Below are 24,483 nucleotides of genomic sequence, written 5' to 3' on the forward strand. Positions count from 1 at the left end.
AGGAAATATAAAGCCTTTGAAATAGAACAAGTGTAGCTCCTGCAATGTAACTCAAAATTCCTGAACACTTAGCCTGAAGGGAATTGGAATTTTTTATGTTGCAACTGACCTAATGTAGACAATTTTAGGAGAGCAAAGTCAGCCATAAAATGAGAATACAATATAACCATTGTATAGAATTAGACAGAATTTATAGCATAGAAACAGGACATTCGGCCAACTGGTCTAGGCGAGTGTTTATGATCCTCTACCCATGAGTTTTTTTTTGAGTAATGAAGGGAGTTGACGAATTAGAAATGAAGTGCTACATTGTGTGGGACAGTTTTTAACTCTTTCGAAGTATGAGTTTCTAATTTTGTCAAAAATCTGCAATAACCATTAAAATTAAGTATTTTTTTCCCTATTTGCAGCTTATTTCCAGTGATGCGGATGGAGCCATACAGAGAGCAGGAAGATTCCGGGTGGAAAATGGATCAAGTGACGAGGTAAGGAGCAATACTGGTCACATTCCCCCGTCAGTATTTCTTGGGGTAGTAGTTTCACTAGGATTATTATTATGCAAAGATGGATCTAGCTAGCAGCTGGTTTCTGTGCTTCCAGGATAGTGCAGGGACCATACCTTGTATTGCTGTGTTGAAAATCTAATAGTTTAGAACCAATTATTGAAAGTACTAATGTCACAAAATGTGAACATCACAATCTTTTCTTAGAGCAGGGACATCAATACAAAATAGATATTGGTTTATAAAGAAAAGAAAGGTATCCATTTATATCGGGCTTTTCACAACTACCAGACATCTCAAAGCGCTTTACAGCCAATGAAGTAGGAAACATAGCAGCTAATTTGTGCAGAGCAACTCCACAAACAGCAATGTGATAATGACCAGATAATCTGTTTTTGTGATGTTGATTGAGGGGTAAGTAATGGACAAGACATTGGGGATATCTCCCCTGCTCCTCTTTGAAATAGTGCCATGGGATCTATTACATCCTGAGAGGTAGATGGGGCCTCAGTTTAATATCTCATATTAAACAGAGTGCAACACTCCCTCAGTACTGCACTGGAGTGGCAGTCTTAATGTTTGTGCTAAAGCCCTGGAGTGGGGCGTGTTCCCAGAATCTTATGACTTAGAAGCCTTTACGTTTGCATCATATCCTATTTCGTTATTCAAGAATGTCCACGTGCCAAACCATTCCTATATATCTCAGACCATCCTATTTTACTGCCAGTGACAGTCTTCTTTGTTTTCAGTTGTTTTGATGTCCAACAACCTCCTTCACACATTCAAACCCAGAACACAGTGCTCCGTTCATTTTAATGCTCCTCCAAGATGTAATGACAGCAAACTGAATTTCTTACGATGATTTTGTGATCCACCTGCTGACGCACCGTGCACCTAATTTAAATATATTTAAATGAAGAAAATGCTCCAAATTTCCTGTATTCACACCAGTAATACACTTCAGGTGGATGTGTAAATGGGGTGACCCACAATTTAACACTGCACTGTCCTTCTGAGCGCAACTCCAGACTCATTGGTGAACATCTGATGTAATTCATGGCTTGAAATTTTAGAGCCTATTTTTGACTAATGTATGATGGTGTTGTAAAAACTCTGAGCTCTGGATTGCAGATTAGAAGGGGAAGAGTGCATGATTGCATGAGCTCTGCTTTGTCGGAGATACTCAGGCTTATCTTACTGCTTTACAACTGTCTCTCTACTGTTCAGTCATCTGTCTGACATCAAGTCATGGCTGAGCCTTAATTTTCTTCAGCAAGATTGGAACCAGTCCGTGCCGAGTCTCTGATTTCATCCCCTTCCTCCGTTATAGCCCCGCAATGCAGCTTTATATCCCAGCTCAAGCCCTCACTCCTCTGAGGTTAGGGTACACTTCACCATCAGTGGCAAAACAATCAATCATCATTATCTGCATTTTAAGAATTCCCTCTCTGAAGTGTCAGTTGTTGCTTAATTGATAGCACTCTTGCTCTGAGTCTGTGGGTTCAAGCCCCACTCTACAGACTTGAGCATGAAATCTTTGGCTGACACTGCAGTGCTGTATTGAGGGACTGGTGCATTGTACTGTCTTTCACATCTGAAATAAAAGCAGGAACAGTAAAGGTACTTGACAATTGTTGATTAATTGTGTTTAATTGTATGCACGTGATGGGCATTAAGTGGGGTTTCGCTTGAGTACATAAAGAATATATATATTGAAACAGTGGGGGTGGCTGAGCTGTGAGGTTTGTGTTTGTAATGTTTCACCCTGTGAATAAATTTAAGACTGAGTAAAGATTGGGTCCACTAATGCCCTTCATCAACTGGCTTTCTGGAATTGATGAGCCCACATAGGTTTGTTTGAGAACTTTCACCAGTTCTGATGAGGGACCTTCGCCAAAAATGTCAGCCAACCTTTCTTTTCCCCTAGGTGCTGACAGTTACTATTTATATCTAGTGTTTTTTATTTTAGCTTCTAAGAATTAATTAGATTATGTCATATTGGGAGTGTCTTCTAAGCGCATGCATGACTACATGATATTTGGAAATTGTTACTAGTTTGTGAGTAGTTTGAAAGTGATAAAGCATGGAACTGGCAATAGTAACAGTCAAATGCTGTGGTCAGTTCAGAAAGTGATACTTCAACTTATGTGTGGGATCAGACATCCTTCGAGCTCCCCAGTTAGATTCTGTGCTGATAACAAAAATCCCGCCTTTGCCCTGACACCCATGTACCTGAGTTTGAGGACACCATGGCATGGTTGAATGTTGATGAAAGAAAGACTTGCATTTCTATAGCACCTTTCACAACCTCAGCTTGTCCCAAAGCCGATGGAGTAGTTTTGAAGTGTAGTAGTCACCTGTGACAATATGAATGTGCTAAATGTTAGTTTCCTTGTTAGTCATGTGCTGACCTGAGCACCAAATCATTCAAAATGTAAAGCACGCCTTCTAGCAGAATCTCAGTTGTACCCTGTCTAGTGCAGAGGAGTGTACTCTAGGGAGGGTTGGAGAATCAGCTTTTCAATTCATTCATGATTTGTTGGTGAAGTTGGCAAGGTTAACATTCTAAATTGCTCTTGAGAAAGTGGTGTTAGGCCTTCTTCTTGAACCATTACTCTTCTTATGGTGATGGTGGTCCCACAGTGCTGTTAGAGAGTTCCAGTATTTTGACTTGGCAACAATGAAGGAACATCATTTCATTTCCATGTCAGGATGGTGTGTGACCTGGAGGGGAATTTGGAGGTGGCGGTGTTCCTGTTGCCCTTGTCCTTTTAGGTACTGGACGTCTCGGGTATTGGAGGCGCTGTCAATAAAGCCACATGGCTAGTTCCTACAGTGCATTCTGTAAATAGCACATGCTGCAGCCATGGTGCTTGGAAATTTCCAGGGCCGTTGGCAAAGGGTTGGGGGGTGAGAAGGTGGGCAAAAAGCATGGGAAGGTGTTGGGGGCTGCCAATGCTTTCCTGCTATACCAATTGCCAGTGGTTGGGAAAGGCAGCAGATGAGCTGCCAACCAGGAGCACAATTGAGCCACCTCAGTAGCTATTTAAGAGCATCTTTTAGTCACTGCTGGCATTCTGTCAGCGATGGATGTAAACTCTGGCAGCCTCCCAACATACTCTTGAGAGGGTGGAGAGGGGGAAGTGATGGGACCTCCTTTACACCTGCCGTCAGTGACAACCCCCTGCCTTCGCCAGGGCATGCCTGATTGGCCCTGACACACATACTTACCTGAGTTTGAGGGCACATGGCATCGATGTGCCCTCATCCTCTGGATGTAGTCCCTGATTGGGCTGACAGCTCTTGGGGAGGGTCCCAGGTCCTGCCATCTGCCGAAGCGAGGACCCCACTCACACCCCCCCCCACTTCTATTTTCAACCTGAGTGGTGGGAAACTCTGCTCTGAGTTGTTTTGGTGGTAGAGTGCCTAAAATGTTTAAGATGGTGGATCGGGTGCTGACAAGTGGACTGCTTTGTCTTTGGTCAGTGCCCTGGCTTTAATCTGTACTTCCTTCAAGCGCAATTCCCTATTGAAAGCAGAGAATCAGTGGACATGCTATTTCATAGCAACAGAATGGATGAGCTTGATGTGATGTGCTCTGGCATCTGTTTATCATATGGGAAACCCTTTCTTATAAGGCCAGGGAGATTGTCTTCCGCCTCCTCACCATTCCACAAGTTGGAAACTGTTTTCTTATATCTCGTGTGCTGGTTTTGTTGATTTGATGCGTTACCTTCTCATTCATACTGTATTGTCAGCTCTGTGCAGCTGCCAATAATGGATTTTCTGGTATGAGTCTGGAACTTAGGGAGAAACCCTTTAATTGCTCCTTTAACAAGTAAGACCATTGTTTATTGCGGGGGTCACTCCATTGCATCAGTTTGCTGCCAGGAGCAATATTCAGAGCATGAGCAAAAGTCTGCACTGACTCCATAAACACCAGTACTTCAAATCACTGCAGCTCAATGCACAATTAGTGTGCACGTTACGAGTGCAAAGAGGAAATTAGCCTGTTTATCATAATTTAATCCAGTCAATCTTATGAATTTGTTAGAAACCTGAGTAATGAACATATTCCATGAGTGAAGTTTGTTTGTTGTGCCTTACTGTTCATTAAGCATCGCATTGCTTAAGGGATGTAACAATTGTTCTATTGTTGGAATATTGAAATCTATATTTGTTCTATTATTATTGTTTGATTAGTTATTTACTGTTACACCAAAGGGCATCACAATAAATTTCCAATAGTGTGATGAAAGATTTTCTTCATAAAATGTGAATAGAATGTTTCCTTTTGTTTTTATTTAATTGTAACGCATCTCCACCTTTGATAATAAGTACACTTTGTTCTTGGGTAATGTGCTTTCAGTACTACGATAAATAGCATTTCAGTAATTAAATGTCAGGCCAGTAAAATAAATTTCCAGCCAGTCACACAGTGTTTTACAAAATTCCTATTGTAAAAGACCAAACAGTTTTCCACTCCGTAATCCATTTGTAACAGAGTTGAGACAATACGAGCTTCATTAGCTTTGATGTGCATTCAGTATTTTCCTACAGGTGTGGGTGATGCTGATAAGTCTGAAAGAATGGTGAATTTATCTGCACCACATTCAAAGTGTAAATTCTGTTATGGGTAATATTGAAATGCACATAATTAGTTTGTCCATGTTTTCTAACATAGGGTGAAGCTTCACTCACTAAAAGCTGTTCTGTCAAGTGATTCATTCATGAGATATGGACATCGCTGGCAGAGATCGCCCATCCTAATTGTCCATAGGAAGATGGTGGGGAGCTGCCTTCTTGAACTGTTGTAGTTCATGCGGTGAAGATGCTATTTTTTTTAGAATTCACGGAATGTGGGCTTCGCTGGCTGGGCCAGCATTTATTGCCCATCCCTAGTTGCCCTTGAGAAGGTGGCGGTGAGCTGCCTCCTTGAACCACTGCATCCATGTGGTGTAGGTAGACGCACAGTGTTGTTAGGAAGGGAGTTCTAGGATTTTGACCCAGCAACAGCGAAGGAACGGTGATATATTTCCAAGTTAGAGTGGTGAGTGACTTGGAGGGGAACTTCTAGGTGGCAGGTGTTCCCATCTAATTGTTGCCCTTGTCCTTCTTCGTGGTTTTGGAAGTTGCTGTCGAAGGACCCTTGGTGAATTCCTGCAGTGCATCTTGTAGATGGTACATACTGCTGCTACTGTGCGTCAGTGGTGGAGGGAGTGAATGTTTGTGGATGTGGTGCCAATCAAGCGGACTGCTTTGACTGGACAGTGTCAAGCTTCTCGAGTGTTGTGGGAGCTGCACTCATCCAGGCAAGTGGGGAGTAATCCACTCCTGACTTGTGCCTTGTAGATGATGGACAAACTATGGGGAGTCAGGAGGTGAGTTACTCATTGCTGGACTCCTAGCCTCTGACCTGCTCTTGTAGCCACAGTATTTATATGGCTCGTCCAGTTCAGTTTCTGGTCAATGGTAGCCCCCACGCTGTTGATATTGGGGATTCAGTGAACAGTGCCATTGAACATCTAGGGACGATGGTTAGATTCTCTGTTGTTGGAGATGGTCATTGCGTGGCGCGAAGGTTACTTGCCATTTGTCAGCCCAAGGATATTGTCCAGGTCTTGCTGCATTTGGACATGAATTGCTTCAGTATCTGAGGAGTCGCGAATGGTGCTGAACATTGTACAATCATCAGCGAGCATGCCCACTTCTGACCTTATGATGTAACGAAGGTCATTGATGAAGGAAGGTCATTGATGAAGCAGCTAAAGATGATTGGGCTGAAGACACTACCCTGAGGAACTCCTGCAGTGAAGTCCTGGAGCTGAGATGACTGACCTCCAATAACCACAACCATCTTCCATTGTGCTAGGTATGACTCCAACCTGTAGAGTGTTATCGCGCTGATTCCCATTGACTCCAGTTTTGCTAGGGCTCCTTAATGCCACACTCTGTCAAATGCAGCCTTTATGTCAAGGGCAGTCACTCTCACCTCACCTCGGGAGTTCAGCTCTTTTGTCCATGTTTGAACCAAGGCTGTAATGAGGTCAGGAGCTGAGTGGCCCTGGTGGAACCTAAACTGAGCATCAGTGAGCATGTTATTGCAAGCAAGTGTTGCTTGACTAGTCTGTGAGACAGCTCTCCCAATTTTGGCATAAGCCCCAGATGTTAGTAAGGAGGACTTTGCTGGGCCGACAAGGTTGAGTTTGCCGTTGTTGTTTCTGGTGTCTAGGTCGATGCTGGGTGGTCTGTCTGGTTTCATTCCTTTTTGCTTGCTAGGCCATTTCAGAGGGCATTTAACCGCATTGCTGTGGGTCTGGAGTCACATGTAGGCCAGACCAGGTAAGGATGGTAGATTTCTTTCCCTAAAGGGCATTAGTGAACCAGATGGGTTTTTACAATAATTGACAATGGCTTCATGGTCATCATTAGACTTTTAATTCCAGACTTTTATCGAATTCAAATTCCATCATCTGCTGTGGCGAGATTCAAACCCAGGTCCCCAAAGTATTACCCTAGGTCATTGGATTACTAGTCCAATGACAATACCATTATGCCATTGCCTCCCCTTGTAAGGTAGAGAATTCCAGCATTTTGAGCCAGAGATGATGATAGAGCAGCGATTTAATTCCAAGTCAGGATGGAGTGTGACTTAGAGGGGAACTTGCAGGCAATGGTGTTCCCATGCATCTGCTACCCTTATCCATCAAGGTGGTACAAGTCGTGGATTTGGAAGGTGCTGTTGAAGAAATCTTGGTTAGTTGCTGCAGTGCGCCTTGTAGATGGTATACACTGCTGTCACTGTGGTAGAAGGAGTGATGTTTAAGGTGGTGGATGGGGTGTTGATCAAATGGGCTGCTTTGTCTTGGATGGTGTCTAGCTTCTTGAGTGTTGTCACAGTTGCCCTCATCGAGGCAAATGAAGAGTATTCTACACCTGACTTGTGCCTTGTAGATGGTGGACAGGATTTGGGGAGTCTGGAAGTGAGTTATGCAGCACAGAATACATAGCTTCTCTTCTGTTCTTGTTGGTGGGTGACCCAATGATGGTAATGCCATTGAATATTAAGGGGAAATGGTTATATTGTTTTTTTTTTTGGATGTGGGCATTGTCTATGACTTGAGTAACACAAATCTTACTTGTTACTTTCAGGCCAGACCGATCAGGTCTTGCTGATTGCGGAAATAACTTTCTTTGGCATTTGAGAAGTTCAGAATGGTACAGTACACTGTACAGTTATCATTGAACTTTCCCACTTCTGACCTTATGATGAAGGAAAGGTCGTCGATGAAGAACCTGAAGATGGTTGAGCCTAGGACACTATCCAGAGAAACTCTTACAAAGATGCCCTGGGGCTGAGATGATTGACATCCAACAGCCACAACCATCGTCCTTTTTGCTAGAGAATCCAACCAGTGAAGAGTTTTCGCCTTGATTCCCATTGACTTTAATTTTTCCAGGGTTCCTTGATGCCATGCTCAGACTTAATGTCAAGGGAAGTCACACTCACATCACTTCCAACATTCAGTTTTTTTGTCCATATTTGGACTAAGGCTGTAATGAGATCTGGAGTTGAGTGGCCCTGGCAGAATCCAAACTGAGGATCAGTGAGCAGGTTATTGCTGAGTAAGTGCCGCTTGATTGCATTGTCAACAACCCCTTCTATCGCTTTGCTGATGATTGAAAGTAGGCTGGTAGGGCTCTAATTGCCTGGATTGGATTTGACCTGCATTTCATGGGTAAGACATACCTGGGTAAATTTGTCCAGTAGGTGCCAGTGTTGTAGCTCTACTGAAATAGCTTGGCTAGGGACACGGCTAGTTCTGGAGCACAAATCTTTAGCATTACAGCCAAGATGTTGTTGTTCTAATTCTTTGCTGTATCCACTGCACTAATCCATTCCTTGATATTACATGGCATAAATTAAATTAAATTGTCTGAAAATTGGCATCAGTGATGCTGAGAACAGCGGGAGGAGGCCGAGATGGACCATCCATTCTGTACTTCTGGCTGAAGATGGTCGCAAAGGCTTCAGCCTTGTCTTCTGCACCGATAAATTGGGCTCCCCATCATTGAGAATAGTGATGTTTGTGGAGCTTCATCCTCCAGTTAGTTGTTTAATTATCCATTGATGACTGGATATGTGACAGGATGGCAGAGCTTTGATCTGAACCACTAGTGGTGGGATTGCTTAACTCAGTCTAAAGCATGCTGCCATTGCTGTTTAGCATGCAAGCAGTCCTCTGTTGTAGCTTCAGGTTGCACCTCATTTTTAGGTTTGCCTGGTGATTCTCCTGGCATGCCCTCCTGCCAGCCTTATTGAGGTCATGAGGTTACAGGTTGTGGTGGAATACAATTCTGCGGTTGATGTCAGCTTTTAGCACCGCCCAGTTTTGAGCTGCTGGATCTGTTCTGAGTCTACCCCATTTAACACAGTGGTGGTGCCACAAAACACAATGAAGGGTTTCCTCAATGTGGAATCAGGATTTTGTCTCCACAAGAACTATGCGGTGGCCACTAATAACAATATCAATAATAACAAAAAACAATAACTTATAGAGCCTTAAATGTAATAAAGTGTCCCAAGGTGTTTCACAGAAGCAATATAAAACAAAATCAATGGCAGATGAAATTTAATGCAAACAAGTGTGAAGTGATTCAATTTGGTAGGAAGAACAAGGAGAGGCAGTATAAAATAAAGGATACAATTCTAATAGAGGTTCAGGAGCAGAGAGACTTGCACAAATTCTTTAATGTGGCAGGACAGGGTGAGAATGTGGCATACAGGGTCCTGGACTTTATAAATAGGGGCATAAAGTACAAAAGCATGTAAGTTACAATGGTGGTGGTGTGTTACAATTCACCTTAAGGAGAGCCCAACTTGTTGTGACAATATGTGCGTTGTATTTTAGAGCTGTGGATAGCGATGGTAGAGGCCCCAATGTTCTTTCTATAACATAGCTAACCAGGAATCTCTCCCACTCTTATTTGCCTACCATTGGTGTGTGTTGGAAGGCTTTGCAGGCTGATATAATTCTGTTTTTGTTTTGATATACAACCTGCTTGGCTGCATTATTAATCTTGACACCAAGTTCTTGGGTGGGTCTTGAACTTGGAGCGTCTGGCTCAGAGGCCAAGACACACTACCCATTGTGCCACAAGACTCCCTGGAAGTTCTGATAAGCCTGTATAAAACCATGGTTTGGCTTCAACTGGAGTATTATGTCCAGTTCAGGGCACCACACTTTAGGAAGGATGTCAATGCATTAGAGAAGGTGCAGAAAAGATTTACCAGAATGGTTCCAGGAATGAGGGGCTTCAGTGACAAATACATTGGTGAAGATGGGGTTGTTCTCTTTAGAGAAGGGAAGGTTGAGAAGAGATTTGGTAGAGGTATTCAAAATCATGAGGGATCTGGATAGAGTAGATAGGGAGAAACTATTTCAATTAGTGGAAGGATCAAGAACCAGAGGACGCTGATATAAAGTGATTGAAAAAAAGAAGCAACAGTGACATGAGAAAAAGCCTTTTTAGTGAGTGGTTAGCATCTGGAATGTACTGCCTAACAGTGTGGTGGAGGCAGATTCAATCGTGGCTTTCAAAGGAAAATTGGATAGTGATCTGAAGAGAAAAAATTTGCAGGGCGATGGGGAAAAATTAGGGGAATGGGACTAAGTGAGTTGCTCTTTCGAAGAGCCTACACAGAGACGAGGGGCTGAATGGCCTCTTCCGTATGTCAACCATTCTATGATTCTATAAAATATGACACCAAGTCACATATGGAGATATTAGGTCAAATGATCACAAGCTTGGTCAAAGAGTTAAGTTTTAAGGAGTATCTGAAAGGAGGAAAGTGAGGGAAAGAGGCGGAGAGGTTTAGACAGGGAATTCCCTAAAAGGATAGCAGTATTTTGGATTTCATCTGAAGTGATGGAGTTAGAGCTATAGATTTCATCCAGCAGTATTATTAAGGCATTCCCAGTGCCTCTTTCATTGTGAGTTTCAGCCTGATTCATTAATAACACTCTTGCTTCTGGGACGGAAGGGGTGTATTCCAACTTCAGTACATAATCTAAACTGAGATTTCAGTGAAGTACTGAAGGAGTGCTGCACTGCTGGAGACGGTGGCATTCAGATGAGACATTAAACCTTGGGCCCAAATGTCTGTAAAAGAGCTTGTTGCACTATTTGAAGGTGAACAAGGGAATTCTCCTAGTGTCCTGGGAAACACTTAGCCCTTAGTTAACACCAACAAAAGCAGATTAATTGGTCATTTATCTCATTTCTGTTTGTGGGACCTTGCTGTGTGCAATTTGGCTGTTGCCCATATCACAGCAGTACTTCAAAAGTACTTCTTTGGCTGTGAAACACTTTGGGTCATATAAATCCAAGTTTGCTCTATCATTGGTGAGATTAACATTTTCTTGGGATGTTATGGTAGAGTGAAGATTCACAACTGCATTCTTTTTGTGCAGCGGGGATGTTTTTAATGAGGTGAGAAGATCAATGATGTTCCTGGCTCCCAGGACATTTACAGATGCTAGGAAGAATGAGGAGAGAAATATAAATTAAGTGATGCAATTTTAAAGGGGGTGCAGGAACAAAGAGATCTGTGTATGTGCACAAGTCTTTGAATGTGGCAGAACAAGTTGAGAACACTTTAAAAAAAGACATGGATGCTTGGCTTTATAAAGAGGCATAGGGTGGAATTTTACAGCTCCGTTGCGGCAGGGGCAAGGCCGTAAAATGTGGTGAGCCGTTCAAAAGCCTGTTTACTTCAGTGGGACCGTAAAATTCTGCCCGTAAAGTAAAAAAGCAGGGAAGTTATGCTAATCCTTTATAAAACACTGGTTAGTCCTCAACTGGAGTATTGTGGCCAATTCTGGGAAACGCACTTTAGGAAGGATTTCAAGATCTTGGAGAAAGTGCAGAGGAAGTTTACTAAAATAGTACCAGAAGCAAGGGACTTAAGAGTTGTTGAAAAGCAGGAGAAGCTAAATTTTTTCTCCTCATAGCAAAGAAGGTTAAGAGAAGATTGATAGAAATGTTCAAAATGATGTAGGACAGAGTAAGTAAGGTGAAAGTGTTTCCTGTGACAAGAGGAGTAAAATATCCTTAGCTGAGAGGTCAGTAAGCAGGAGGTGGAGATTTAAAGTAATTTGAAGGAGAAGTAGAGGGAAAATTAGGAGAAATTTTATCATCCAGCGGGTGGTGGGGCTCCGGAACTCACTGCCTGAAAGGGTGATATGGAGGCAAAAACCCTAACACATTTAAAAGATACTTGGATATGCATATGAAGTGCCATGACCCATGGAGCTCTAGACCAAGAGCTGGAAAGTGCAATTTGGCTGGATAACTCTTTTTCGGCCAGCACAGACATGAAGGGCTGATTGGCCCCCTTCAATGCGGTAAATTTTCTATGTTTCTATACAAGGGTCAGCAACTAGACAACATAGATGGTCAAAAGCTTGGGCAAAGGTATGTTTTAAGGAGTGTTTTAGGGAAGGTAAGAGAGGGAGAGCGATAGAGAGATTTGGGGAGGGAATTCTAGAGCTTAGTACCTTGACAACTGAAAGCATAGATACCGTGGAGCAATTGAAATAGGGAGTCTCAAGAGTCCAGAAATAGAGGAGCACAGATATCTTGGATGGCTATAGAGATGGAGGAGGTTACAGAAAATGCGAAGGCCAAGGCCATGGAGGAATTTGAAAACAAAGATGAGAATGTTAAAATCGAGGGTTTGCATGATCGAGAGCCAAGGTAGGTCACCAAGCACAGCGGTGAGAGTTGAATTAGACTTAGTGTGAATTAGGACACAGACAGCAGAGTTTTGGATGACCCCAAGTTTATGTTAGTAGAGTGTTAGAGGGCAGTGGAGTGGTTTGATATAATCAAGTCTAGAGGTAATAAAGGCATGAATAATCTTTGCAGTTTAGCAGTTAACAAAGCTGGGTGCTTCTCATTTTTAAAAAATGCCTAAATATTCTTATGACAACACAAATATTTAAAAAAATCAGAACTTTGATCTTTTACATCGCATCTCAGTGTAACAATCTTTATCATTGATGCAACGCATCTTGAAGCCTCTTTCTCAGTTTTTCCATTAAGGTCACTGCAAATCATCAATAAAATTTCTTGTCACATCAGTTCTCTGAGCACTGCACTCTCAGCTGTGGAGAGAGATTGGTGAGAAGGATTATACAGCAATGGTAAATCATCCATGGTTATGGAAATGAAAGACATATATAGGTTCTCCACTGATTGTTACAGGCATTTGATATTTTCATACATTTTATAAAGTTGTATCATTTTTGTTTTTAACCAGGTCCCTGGTGCTCTGTGTGAGTAGCTGTGCCTTTTAAAAAGATTACAGAACAGGTTCAATTCAGCCAAATGGAGAAAGACAGGTGCTCATTTATATAGCACCTTTCACAATCTTGGGACTTCCCAAAACTCTTTACAAAGAATAAAGTCCTTCTGAAGTGCAGTCACTGATTTAATGTAGGAAACACAGCAGCCAAATTGCACAACATGATCCACGAACAGCAATGTGATCATGATCAGATAGTCTGGTGTTTTTAGTGATGTTGATTGAGAGATAAGTATTGGCCAAGACACCAGGGAATACTCCCCTGCTCTTCTTCGAAATCATGCCAAGGGATCTTTAACGCTCACCTGGGAGAGCAGATGGGGCTTCGGGTTAACCGGACAGAGAACTGAACTTCTGAAGGGGTGTGAGTGATGCCTCAACTTTGGGAGCTGTGTTGAAATCAATCTGAGGCTGAAGGAATCAAAACATTGAGTCTGGGATTTCCTAGCAGGTGTGTGTTGGTAGTGTGAACCCCTATGTCGGTACAAATTAAAATTAAACTGTTCATATTTCTGAAAATGGGCCACAGGATGACTGATAGGAGAAATGGACATGTGCCACACTGATGCAACAGGAGTCCCATTCTGAGATTGGGGTAGAGTAGTGGAAGATTCACCAATGCACCTGGCAGCACTGCAACTTGTGCTAGGAATGGTTGTTGCTGAGTGTGGATGCCTGGAGTGGCCAGTGTTCCATTCCCATCACCAACTCTCACCTTGATGAGCACCTATATGCTTATTGACAAAGCAGAACACCTGAAACTTACTTATTCCTACACAACTAACTATGAGATAAAGCTTTCAAAATTATATTAATTGTCTTCCGAATAGTTTCTAAAGAGGATGGAGCCAAACAGTAGACTTTGCCTTGATGGATGTGAGTAACTAAATTGCTTGAAGAACTGGAGGTCTTGTGGCTCAATGGGTAGTGTCCCTTCCTCTAAGTCAGAAGCTCCCGGTTCAAGTTTCACTCCAGGACTTGATGGCCAAGGAAGGAGTGCTCTTGACATGGTTCAAACAGATTATTAATCAGCCTGCTGATCCTTCCAGCACTTCCCCACTATTTCCCAAAAGGAAAAATGTGTCTGATATGATCCAAGCAAAAAGAACTGAAGGCGCAATAGCAGTAAAATATAATAGTGATGATGTAAATGTTTGTTGATATGAACAGCTAAACCAATTGTTCTCATTTTAATGTTGAATCCATGTGACATCCAGTTACAAATGAACTAAAATGAACCTAAATGGAACCATATTCCAGGGTGTTGATTTACCTGGGGAACTTATGTCTTGCTGCTGCTTCATAAGCTGAAAAAAATCCAAGCTTTTTTTCCTCCAGTTTTGTCCTTTTCTCTGCTGAATGAAGGTAGCATATGTTCAGAGATGATTCCATGCTGCTCCTTCCCTTTCTGTAGTCCAAGGATGTTGAGAACAGTTGTGGTGCATTTGCACTCATGACTCATCACACAGCGAGCGCCTGCTCTGGGCACACCATCAAAGAGTGAGTGCTGTGGAAAAGTAAACCCTTTCACCATATGAAGGGAGAAAAAAAGGGCAGGGATTGTCCAGCGTTTAGCAGCCAACTCCAAAATATGAGCAGAGGCTTACCTAAGTGCAGGTCTTCCTATCTGTCATCTTGTTGGATATAGTATGAATTGACCCTGCATAGAAATAGAAATACAAGGAAGTTACAACATGGAAACAGGCCATTTGGCTCAACTGGACTCCCCAAGCACATATAATGTCTTAATTGCATTTACCCACCCTATTCCCATATCTCTTTATTTTCCTTTTATTTTATCCATCGATCCACACTAATCTGTGTTGACATAGTTCCTACATCAGCTACTAATCTTGGAAGTGAATTCCACAGCCTCACAACTCTGGCCCAGATTTTCGTTCCAGGTATGCAGAGACTGGAAATTCCAGGCCTAATGAACCTGACCATTAAAAATGGCTGCTCGCAGTCCTGATTTTCATTCTGGATAGGTGGGCTGGGTTAGATATCAGGCCCACCACCCCCAGAATGAGTGCAGGGCTGCCGGCTGTGGAGGCTGCCGGCCATGGAGGCAGGCTGGACAGAAGGCTTGCCTCTGTGCTACGGCACTTTGTTGAATTAAATAAAAATTAGATTGAAACATAAAACAGCCCTCATCCTTCACCCCTCACACATGCCCCATCCATGCCTCTATGGCCCCTCATCCTCCCTATGCCAACCCATGCCCCTCATCCTACCCTCATGGCCCCTCATACCTCCCACAAACCCATGGCCCTTTATAGCCTCGATGCCAGCTTAGTGCCAACTCAGGCCAACCCATGCGCCCACTCACCAGCATGCCAACTCACCTAATACCCTTGACAGCTCTTGAACAGCTTGACAGTTCTTTGACAACTTCAATGAGTTTATGCATTTTTACACACAATCATGTTTACTTTTATAATCGCAAACGTTGCCTCACGTCTCCCAAAAGTGTCCTGGGACCATGTCCAAAGGGGTACTAAACTCTCCAGAGGGGTATCCTGGCTGTCCAAACAAATGCACCAAGTTCAGACCAACTGTTACCTGGTTTAATCTGCACACTTCGGGTTTCACACTTTTGTCCTACCAAAATCACACTTCACTGGAGGGAACTGATGATTTAAATGACCAACTGCCTCCATAAACCGTGCATTCCTGAATCCTGGACTGACCAGGAGAGATGCAATAAGATGGGTGAACTAATGGAACACATAGAGAAAAATGATAGAGATCTAATCGCTATTAGCGAGATGCAGTTAAAGGTGATCAAGGTTGGGAAATAAATATTCCAGGATACATAATCTTTTGGAAAGACAGACAGAATAGCAAAAGGAGGAAAGGATCTGGCCTCAGAAGATCATGAAGTAGAATCAGTATGAGTGGAAATTAGGAATAATAAGAGTCAGAAAACACTGATGGAAGTAGTTTATAGGCCTCCTAACTGTAGTTATACCATTGAGCAGAGCATTAAGAAATTATTGGAGCTTGTAACAAAGGAAATGTAATAATTGTGGGGGACTTTCATCTTCATATAGATTGGGATAATAAAATTGGCAAAGTGGTCTATAAAATGAAATTGATGAATGTTTTTATGACAGTTTCTTGGAGCAATATGTTGTGGAACTGACTAGGGATAAAGCTATCTTCGATCTAGTATTGTGTAATGAAGTAGGGTTAATTGGTAATGTCATAGTAAAAGATCCCCTGGGAAACAGTGATCATAATAATACTGAATTCCATGTTAAGTTTGAAAATGACATATTCCAATCACAAACAAAAATCTTAAACTTAATCAAAGCCAAATACATGTATGAGGCGAGTACTGGCTAAAGTTAACTGGGTAAATAGGCTAAAAAACATGGAGGTAAATGAAGAGTAGAAAACATTTAAAGGAACAATTCAAAATGCTCAACAAAAATATATTTCATTGAAAAACAAATTCAACAAGAAGGGCCCATCTGTGGCTCACTCAGGAACTTAAGGATGGTATTAGATTCAAAGAAGAGGTCCACAATGTTACAAAAACAATAGCAAGTCTGAGGATTGGGACTGTTTTAGAAAACGGCAAAGGTCCACCAAAAAGTTGATAAAAAGGGAAAAAGTGGAATTAGAGTAAGCTAGCTAGAAACATGGAAACAGATTGTAAGAGCTTTTACAAGTGTATGAAAAAAAGTAGAGTCGCTAAAGTTGGTCCCTTAGAAGCAGAGGCAAGAGAAATTATCATGGGGAATGAGGAAATGGCAGAGGCATTGAATAAATATTTTGTGTCTATCTTCACAATAGAAGACACAAGTTTGATAGCAGAAATAGACGGTAATCTAGGGGCTAAAAAGAGTGAGGAAATTAATATCAGCAGAAAAAAAGTATTGGAGAAACTTAAGGGGCTAAAATTCAACAAATCCACAGGACCTGATGGACCTTAGGATTCTAAAAGAGATAGCTGCAGAGATAGTGCATGTGTTGGCTATGATTTTCCATAATTCCTTAGATTTAGGAATGGTCCCATTAGGTTGGAAGTTGGCAAATGTTACAGCGCTTTTCCAGAAAGGAGGGAGAGAGAAAACAATGCACTACAGGCCTGTTAGCTTAACATCAGTTGTTGGGAAAAAGCTGGAATCTATTATTAAGGAAATCTTAACAATGCACTTCGAAAGCATAGTATGATTAGAACAAGTCAACATAGTTTTACTAAAGGGAAATCCTGTTTGACAAATTTATTAAGAGGTTTTTGAGGTTGTAACTAATGGGATAGATAAAGTGGAATCAGTAATGTAGGATACATGGATTTCCAAAAGACATTCGATAAGGGGCTGCAGAAAAGGTTAATTGGCAAAATAAGGGCTCTTGGAGTTGGGGGTAATATTGTAGCATGGATTGGGGATTGGTTAACAGATAGAAAGCAGAGAGTGGGCATAAACTGAGCTTTTTCAAGTTGGCAGGCAATGAATAGTGGAGTGCCATATGGATCAGTGTTGGGGTCTCAGCTATTTACAATCTATATTAATGAGTTAGATGAAGAGACAAAGAGTAATGTATCAGAGTTTGCTGATGATACCAAGCTAGGTGGGAAGGTAAGCTGTGGGGAGAACACAGAGGCTGCAAAGTGATATAGACAGGTTAAGTGAGTGGGCAATGAGATGTTAGATAGAGTATAATGTAGGGAAGTGTGAAGCTATTCACTTTGGTTGTAAGGATAGAAAAGTAGAATACTTTTTAAATGGTGTGGAACTTATAAGCGTTGATGTTCAAAGAGTCTTGGGTGTGCTTGTACAGGAACGCAGAAAGTTGGCATGCAGGTGCAGCAAGCAATCAGTAAGGTAAGTGGCATGTTGGCATTTAATGCAAGGAGAGGGGAATACAAGAATAAAGAAGCCTTGCTAGAGTTGTATAGGGTTTTGGTGAGACCACATCTGGAATACTGTGTGCAGTTTTGGTCCCTACATTTTAAGAAAGGATATACTTGCATTGGAGGTGGTACAGCAAAGGTTCACTAAATTGGTCCCTGGGGTGAGGAGGGGGTTGTCTTATGGTGAGAGGCTAGGTAAGTTGGGTTTATATTCTATTGAGCTTAGACGAATGAGAGGTGATCTCACTGAAACCTACAAAATTTTGAAGGGTCTTGATAGAGTGGATGCTGAGAGATTGTTTCCTCTGGTTGGGGTGTGTAAAACATGGGGACAAAGTCTCAGGATAAGGGGCCAATCATTTAGGGCAGAGGTGAGAAGAAATTACATCACTCAAAGGGGCTGCGAATCTTAGGAATTCTTCGTTGAATACATTCAAGGTTGGGATAGACAGATTTCTAGACTCAGGGAATCAAAGAATATGGGGAGCAGCTAGCAAAATGGAGCTGAAGCCTAAGATCAGCCATGATCATATTGAGTGGCGGAGCAGGCTTGATGGACCATGCGGTCTACTCCTGCTCTTATTTCTTGTGTTCTTGTATTCTTGACTCCGATCCCGACTACACAAAAATAGGAACCACCGTATTCAGGGATGGGATTTAGGATTTCAGGGCTCATCTGCCATAACAGAGAGGCTCTCTGTTGTCACGAAAATCTGGGCCTCTGTGGAGAAATTTCTCTTGCCCTCTTGTAAATTCTTCACATGTAATTTTGTATTAGTGGCTTCTCATTCTGGCCAGGATTTTCTGGTCCCGCCCATGGTAGGACCCATTGCAGGTGGGACAGAAAATTTGGCGACCCAGCAAAACATCCATTGACTTTTGGCAGGGATTTCCGATCTCACCAAGGGCAGGACCGGAAAATTCCAGCCACTGTTTCTATCTAACTGGTCTCATCCTTTCTTAATCGGTGGAAAACTCTCCCCTGGTTTGTGTCATACCTAACACAAAGGAAAATGTTTGTGGTTTTTGGAGGTCAATCATTTCAGTTCCAGGACATCACTGCAGTAGTTCCTCAGGGTAGTGCCCTATGCCCAACCACCTTCAGCTACTTCATCAATGAACTTCCTTTTATCATAAGGTCAGAAGTGGAGATGTTTGATGATTGCACAATGTTCAGCACCACTGAAGCAATCCATGTACAAATGCAGCAAGATCTGGACAATATCCAGACTTGGGCTGATAAGTGTTCAGTGGCATTACCGTCACTGAATCCCCCACTATCAACATCCTTGGGGGGTTGCCATTGACCAGAAACTGAATTGGACTAGCCATATAAATACTGTGGCTACTAGAGCAGATCAGAGATTAGGAATCCTGTGGCGAGTAACTCACCACCTGACTCCCCAAAGCCTATCCACTCTCTTCAAAGCATAAGTCAGGAGTGTGATGGAATACTCTCCACTTGCCTGGATGACACCATCCAGGACAAAGCAGCCCGGTTGATTGGCACCTCTTCCACAAACATTCATTCCCTTCACCACTGATGAACAGTGGCAGCAGTGTGTACCATCTACAAGATGCACTGCAGAAACTCACCAAGGCTCCTTAGGCAGCACCTTCCAAACTCATGACCACTACCATCCAGAAGGACAAGGGCAGCAGATAGATGGTAACATCATCACCTGGAAGTTCACCTCCAAGTCACTCACCATCCTGACTTGGGAATATTTTGCCATTCCTTCACTATCGCTGGATCAAGATCTGGGAACTCCCTTCCTAACAGCACTGTGGGTGTACCTATACCACAGGAACTGCAGCAGTTCAAGAAGGCAGCTCACCACTACTTGCTCAAGGGCAATTAGGGATGGGCAATAAATAGTGGCCACATCCCGAAAATGAGTTTAAAAAAAAACTTCTATCGTATAGCCATCATTTGATGAAAAATGCCCCAATTTTTCAAATCTTTCTTCATATATTCCTCATAGCAAGCAGCATCCTCATGGACTCTTCTCAAGCCTTAATATATTTCCTATAGTTTGGAGCCCAAAAGTGCATACATTCCTCCAACTGAAGTTTTACACAGGCTCATCATCAACTCTTGCCTTTTTACTCTTGTGAAGGAAACTGAAATGCCATAAGCTTCTTTTTACAGCCTTGCCAATGCTTATAATGTTGTGTGATGTTTGCTCTTCCGCAGCATTGAGTCTACTTCCATTCACGGTATAATTGCTGCCGTGTATTTTTATATCAAAGATCACACAGGTTGACAGTAAATTTCACTTACCACTTTTAAGTCCATTCCCCCATTTTCTCAGTATCTCTACAGAATTAACTACTTCTCCTGTTTTGGTGACTTCGACAGATGGGTATCTGGGGATTTAAACGAGATGTGAAGTAAAAAATACAACACGTTCCAAACCCATAGCCTGCATTCATATTTCTTATGCAGGTTTATAATGGTGAATGGTAGCTGAGTCATGTAAAAAATGATTCAGCTTGTTTGCCTTCAAAAGCACGGATAATACAAACATTTAGAATGAACAGACTGTACCTTTTGACAGTATTATTTAACGTAAGGTTTACAGAAACATTGGTTTCCACCCTTGAATTAATACCGCTGCCACTTGTACTCCCACTCAGGTCCCAGCTGGTCTCTAAGTGCTTTCATTATGCCTTGCAGTGAATCTGGCTCCTTTCACTACAGTTCAGATAAGTAGCTCTTAAAAAGAAATGACCTTAGACCTACAAGGATAAGAACCAGACTTAAGAGTGCGTCCCACTGCAACCACTTGGATGTTGCCAGCTTAGTTTGAGTTGGAGTGCTCTTGCCTCTAGTTCACAAGGTTGCTTGTCATTCCTGGATTTCAGCACACAAAATTTGGCCTAATAGTCCAGCAGAATACTGAGAGATCATGGCATTGTTTGTTGAGATGTTAAAGCAGGCCTGTCAGCCTTTTCAAGGAGAGCCGGGAGTTCTCAGTGTTCTGGCCAACATTTCCCTCTGAGTAATAAAAACAGAAAATGCTGGAAATACTCAGCAGGTCAGGCAGCATCTATGGAGCTAACTTTTCAGGTGGATGCCCCTTCATTAGCAACTGTTTTGCTTTTGTATTTACGTTTCAGTAATTAATTAAAAATAACTTGACTAATCATTCATCTCATTGCTGCTTGTGAATGAAATTTTGCTGTTTGCAGGGTGGCTCTCATATTTAACTAGAAACACTTCTGTACATTCATTCAGCAAAGTGCTTTGAACCACTTCTGAGAGATGTAAGAAAGCTCTATATAAATGCAATTTAGTTTTCTTTCAGTGGCGATGAACAAGATGGAATGGAACGGCTGGAGTTGACCATGTTTTTTCACCACCATCAAGCTCTTTTCCTCCTATCCCACAGTATAAACAGAACTGTTTCACTTCTTCCTTTCATATGGATTTTGGAGCAGAAGCTGTCGTCACAGTTTCAATGTCAAGTTCCCTAACCAGTCCAATGCCCTGTTGCAGAGCAAGTGTAACTCCAGGATGTTGACCTCAAAACGTGAGTCAGGGCAACATGTTATTATGTGCTCCATGGTTTGGTCAAGGTTTCTGTGGTCAGAGCCAGGTGGGGCTTTGTGATGCCACTTGTACATCGGGTGGCCAAGTCAGCCATGTCCAGTCTGTGTTCTGTTGAGGATTGTCCACATTCTCCAAGGGAGATTGAAGTCTGGTTGTTGAGATGTTGGGTCAGAGACGATGTGTTTATTTGAAAGAGTGTTTTGTGCTTAAGCTTTCCTCCAGGTTTCATCGGTGTTATGGAGTTGGGGTTGGAATCGTGTCAAGAAATGGTTTTGTGGAGCCATGTAGTGAGTTGCGGGAGTTTGAAGGTCTCTATGGATGGGGAGGTCCAATTTGCTGCTGATGCAAGTTAGTTTGTTGTGTGTTGCTGTGTCCCTACGAATGGAGGGAAGGGCAATATTTGTGCGGACTGGTAACCACTGAACTGGAGTTGATCTTACAGTTCCAGAGATTATCCTCATTACTGAAGGAAGTTGGATGTCAAAGAATTTGGCGTGAAGACTTGAGGCCCATACGGGTGTTTCACTGACAGGAGTTAATGGCTCAGGTTTTGCTGCAGCAGAGCATTTCACAAGGTCTGCTGTTAGTTAGGCTTGCTCTTGCACATCTCATTTTTAACAATGTTTGCATGGCAAGGTGCTGTGGAAGACTAAACTGGTAATGGTGCAGTGAGGGGAACAAGACAAGCAACAATGTGTCTATTTAAGCAATCAGATTGAAGGATTGCAAAATAAACAGGAACAACAGAGAAGGAGCGTGAATTAGAGCGGGGGAAATTCAATGTCAAATAGGTACAGGGAGAGAAAAAGGGGAAAAAAGAAATATCGGATTAAGAGGTTAAAAAAATGATTGCAAAAATTTTAAAAACTCCAACAGCAATTGGCATGGATAGAAGATTGGCTGGCTAACAGGAAGCCGACAGGTTGGCAAGATCTAACGAGTGACGTGCCACAGGGATCAGTGCTGGGACCTCGACTGTTTACAATTTATATAAATGACTTGGATGAAGGGATGGTTTCCAAATTTACTGAAGACACAAGGATAAGTAGGAAAGTAAGTTGTGAAGAGGACATAAGGAGGCTACAAACAGTTATAGAGAGGTTATAGTAGATCAAATCCATGAGGGAAACTCGATCTCACGGTCAAAACTGTTTTGCAATTTGTATTTCGAGATGTGTGCCCTGAATTCAGAAGTAATAAGACTACCACAACATCAGTGGTTTTGAGAAAACTAAATTAAACATTTATTAACAAAAGAAAAGACTTCAAGCACATACATAGGTCTACAAATTACTGCTCTAATAACTCCTAAAAAGCCTAATTAATCTGGCTCCCAGTTACACCTCCATTAAGGCAAGAGTAAAAACAAATAGATTTAAACAGACCTAGGCAAAGCAACATAATGCCCTAGATAGGAGAATTCAAAGTGAGTTTTCTCGCTTCGGTTCCTGTAGACAGCAACTTGATGCACAGAGGCTGGAGGCTCCTCATACTTGTGTTAGATCTCAGAATTCCTTCTCTTCTTATACATAGCCTCATCTCCTTTATACATGTTTCTCCATTTTTAATGCAAATTCCATTGTCCCAATATGTCCTTGGAACTCCACCTTCTCATAAAATTAGCAATATGAAAAGATTTATATTATCAGTAACCTTTGGAAAAAACAAACACACCGTTTGGCTTAGCTTCTTCAGGCTAGGTGTAAGATCTTACCATCTCTTTGAAATTCAGACTACTTTAATTTATCTAAAGATGCAAATGTTTCACACACATCACATTCTAAAACTTCTGCCATGTTTGCGTATTTAGCATTTCAAGCCCAGCTTCTTGCTGATAACTCAAAGTCTCCAGACCAGCTGTCTCCAATTCAATTAAATCCCCCTACACATACACACAAACTATCCAAACCCCACTATTAACCTACCTTTATAATAAATCACAATAATATTATGATAATTATTACATTTTCATGACAGTGTATAATGTGGGAAAATGTGAAATTGTCCATTTTGGCAGGAAGAATAAAAGAGAAGCATATTATCTAAATGGTGAGGGATTGCAGAGCTCTGAGAAGCAGAGATCTGGGTTTTCTAGTGCATGAATCACAAAAGGCTAGTATGCAAGGACAGCATGTAATTAGGAAAGTTAATAGAATGTTATAATTTATTGTGAGGGGAATTGAATACAAACGTAGGGAGGTTATGCTTCAGTTATACAGGGAACTAGTGAGATCACATTTGGAGTACTGTGTACAGTATTGGTCAACTTATTTATGCAAGGATGCAAATGTGTTGGAAGCAGCTCAGAGAAGGTTTACCAGACTAATACTTGGAATGTGTGGGTTGTCTTATGAGGAAAGGTTGGACAGACTAGGCTTGTATCTGCTGGAGTTTAGAAGAGTAAGAGGCAACTTGATGGAAACATATAAGATCCTGAAGAGTCTTTACAGGGTGGATATGGAGAGGATGTTTCCTCTTGCAGAAGAATCTAGAACTAGGGGTCACTGCTTAAAAATAAGGGGTCGCCCATTTAAAACAGAGATGAGGCAAAATTCTTTCACTCAGAGGGTCGTGAGTCAGTGGAACTCTCTCCCTGAAAAGGTGGTGGAAGCAGTCTTTGAATATTTTTAAGGCAGAGGTGGATAGATTCTTGGTAAGCAAGGGGATGAGAGGTTATTGGCAGTAGGTGGGATGCAGATTTCAGGTTATTATCAGGTCATCCATAATCTTATTAAATGGCAGAGCAGGTTCGAAATGCTGAATAGCCTACTTCTTGTTCATATATAATTAATACTTGAAGGAATGAGACTTCACAGTTCATAAATTTTCAATGCCAGAGAGGTTGATTAGCAGTAGTTAACAGTTATCACATTATTAAAAGGGTGGTTGCACTTGTAATGAAACAATTTAACTTTCTGTGGTGAGTTTAGTTCATGTTGACTGTGCAAATACAGCAACTTCATGCTGCTCAATGTACTGGCGAGGCAGTCAGTGAGATGGTGCTTTCATGAAGGTAACAGTGGAGAGGTGCAACTCGGGTGGTAACTGTTTGGTATTGGCATTTGCCACATCCCTGAAGTTGCTGAAACACAATTCATGTGTAAATAATGTTGAGCTTCATTACTCTCCTTGTTATTCTGATCGCTAAATCTGGATCATAGAAAGGTTGGAATTGCATTGCAGTATGGCT

The 24,483-nt window shown here is 41.9% G+C and overlaps 1 protein-coding gene across 3 annotated transcripts in view; it reads left to right on the forward strand.

Annotated features, from left to right (window-relative positions):
• Nucleotides 1-24,483, forward strand: part of garnl3 (GTPase activating Rap/RanGAP domain like 3) — a 489,806-nt gene that overhangs the window by 201,227 nt on the left and 264,096 nt on the right. For all 3 annotated transcript variants that reach the window (XM_041193696.1, XM_041193695.1, XM_041193697.1), the window contains exon 3: nt 411-485. In XM_041193696.1, the coding sequence (XP_041049630.1) occupies nt 411-485 (75 nt within the window). The remainder of the gene's footprint in view (nt 1-410; nt 486-24,483) is intronic.

Source organism: Carcharodon carcharias, chromosome 8 (assembly GCF_017639515.1).
Source record: "Carcharodon carcharias isolate sCarCar2 chromosome 8, sCarCar2.pri, whole genome shotgun sequence".
In the NCBI taxonomy this organism is placed as follows: domain Eukaryota; kingdom Metazoa; phylum Chordata; class Chondrichthyes; order Lamniformes; family Lamnidae; genus Carcharodon; species Carcharodon carcharias.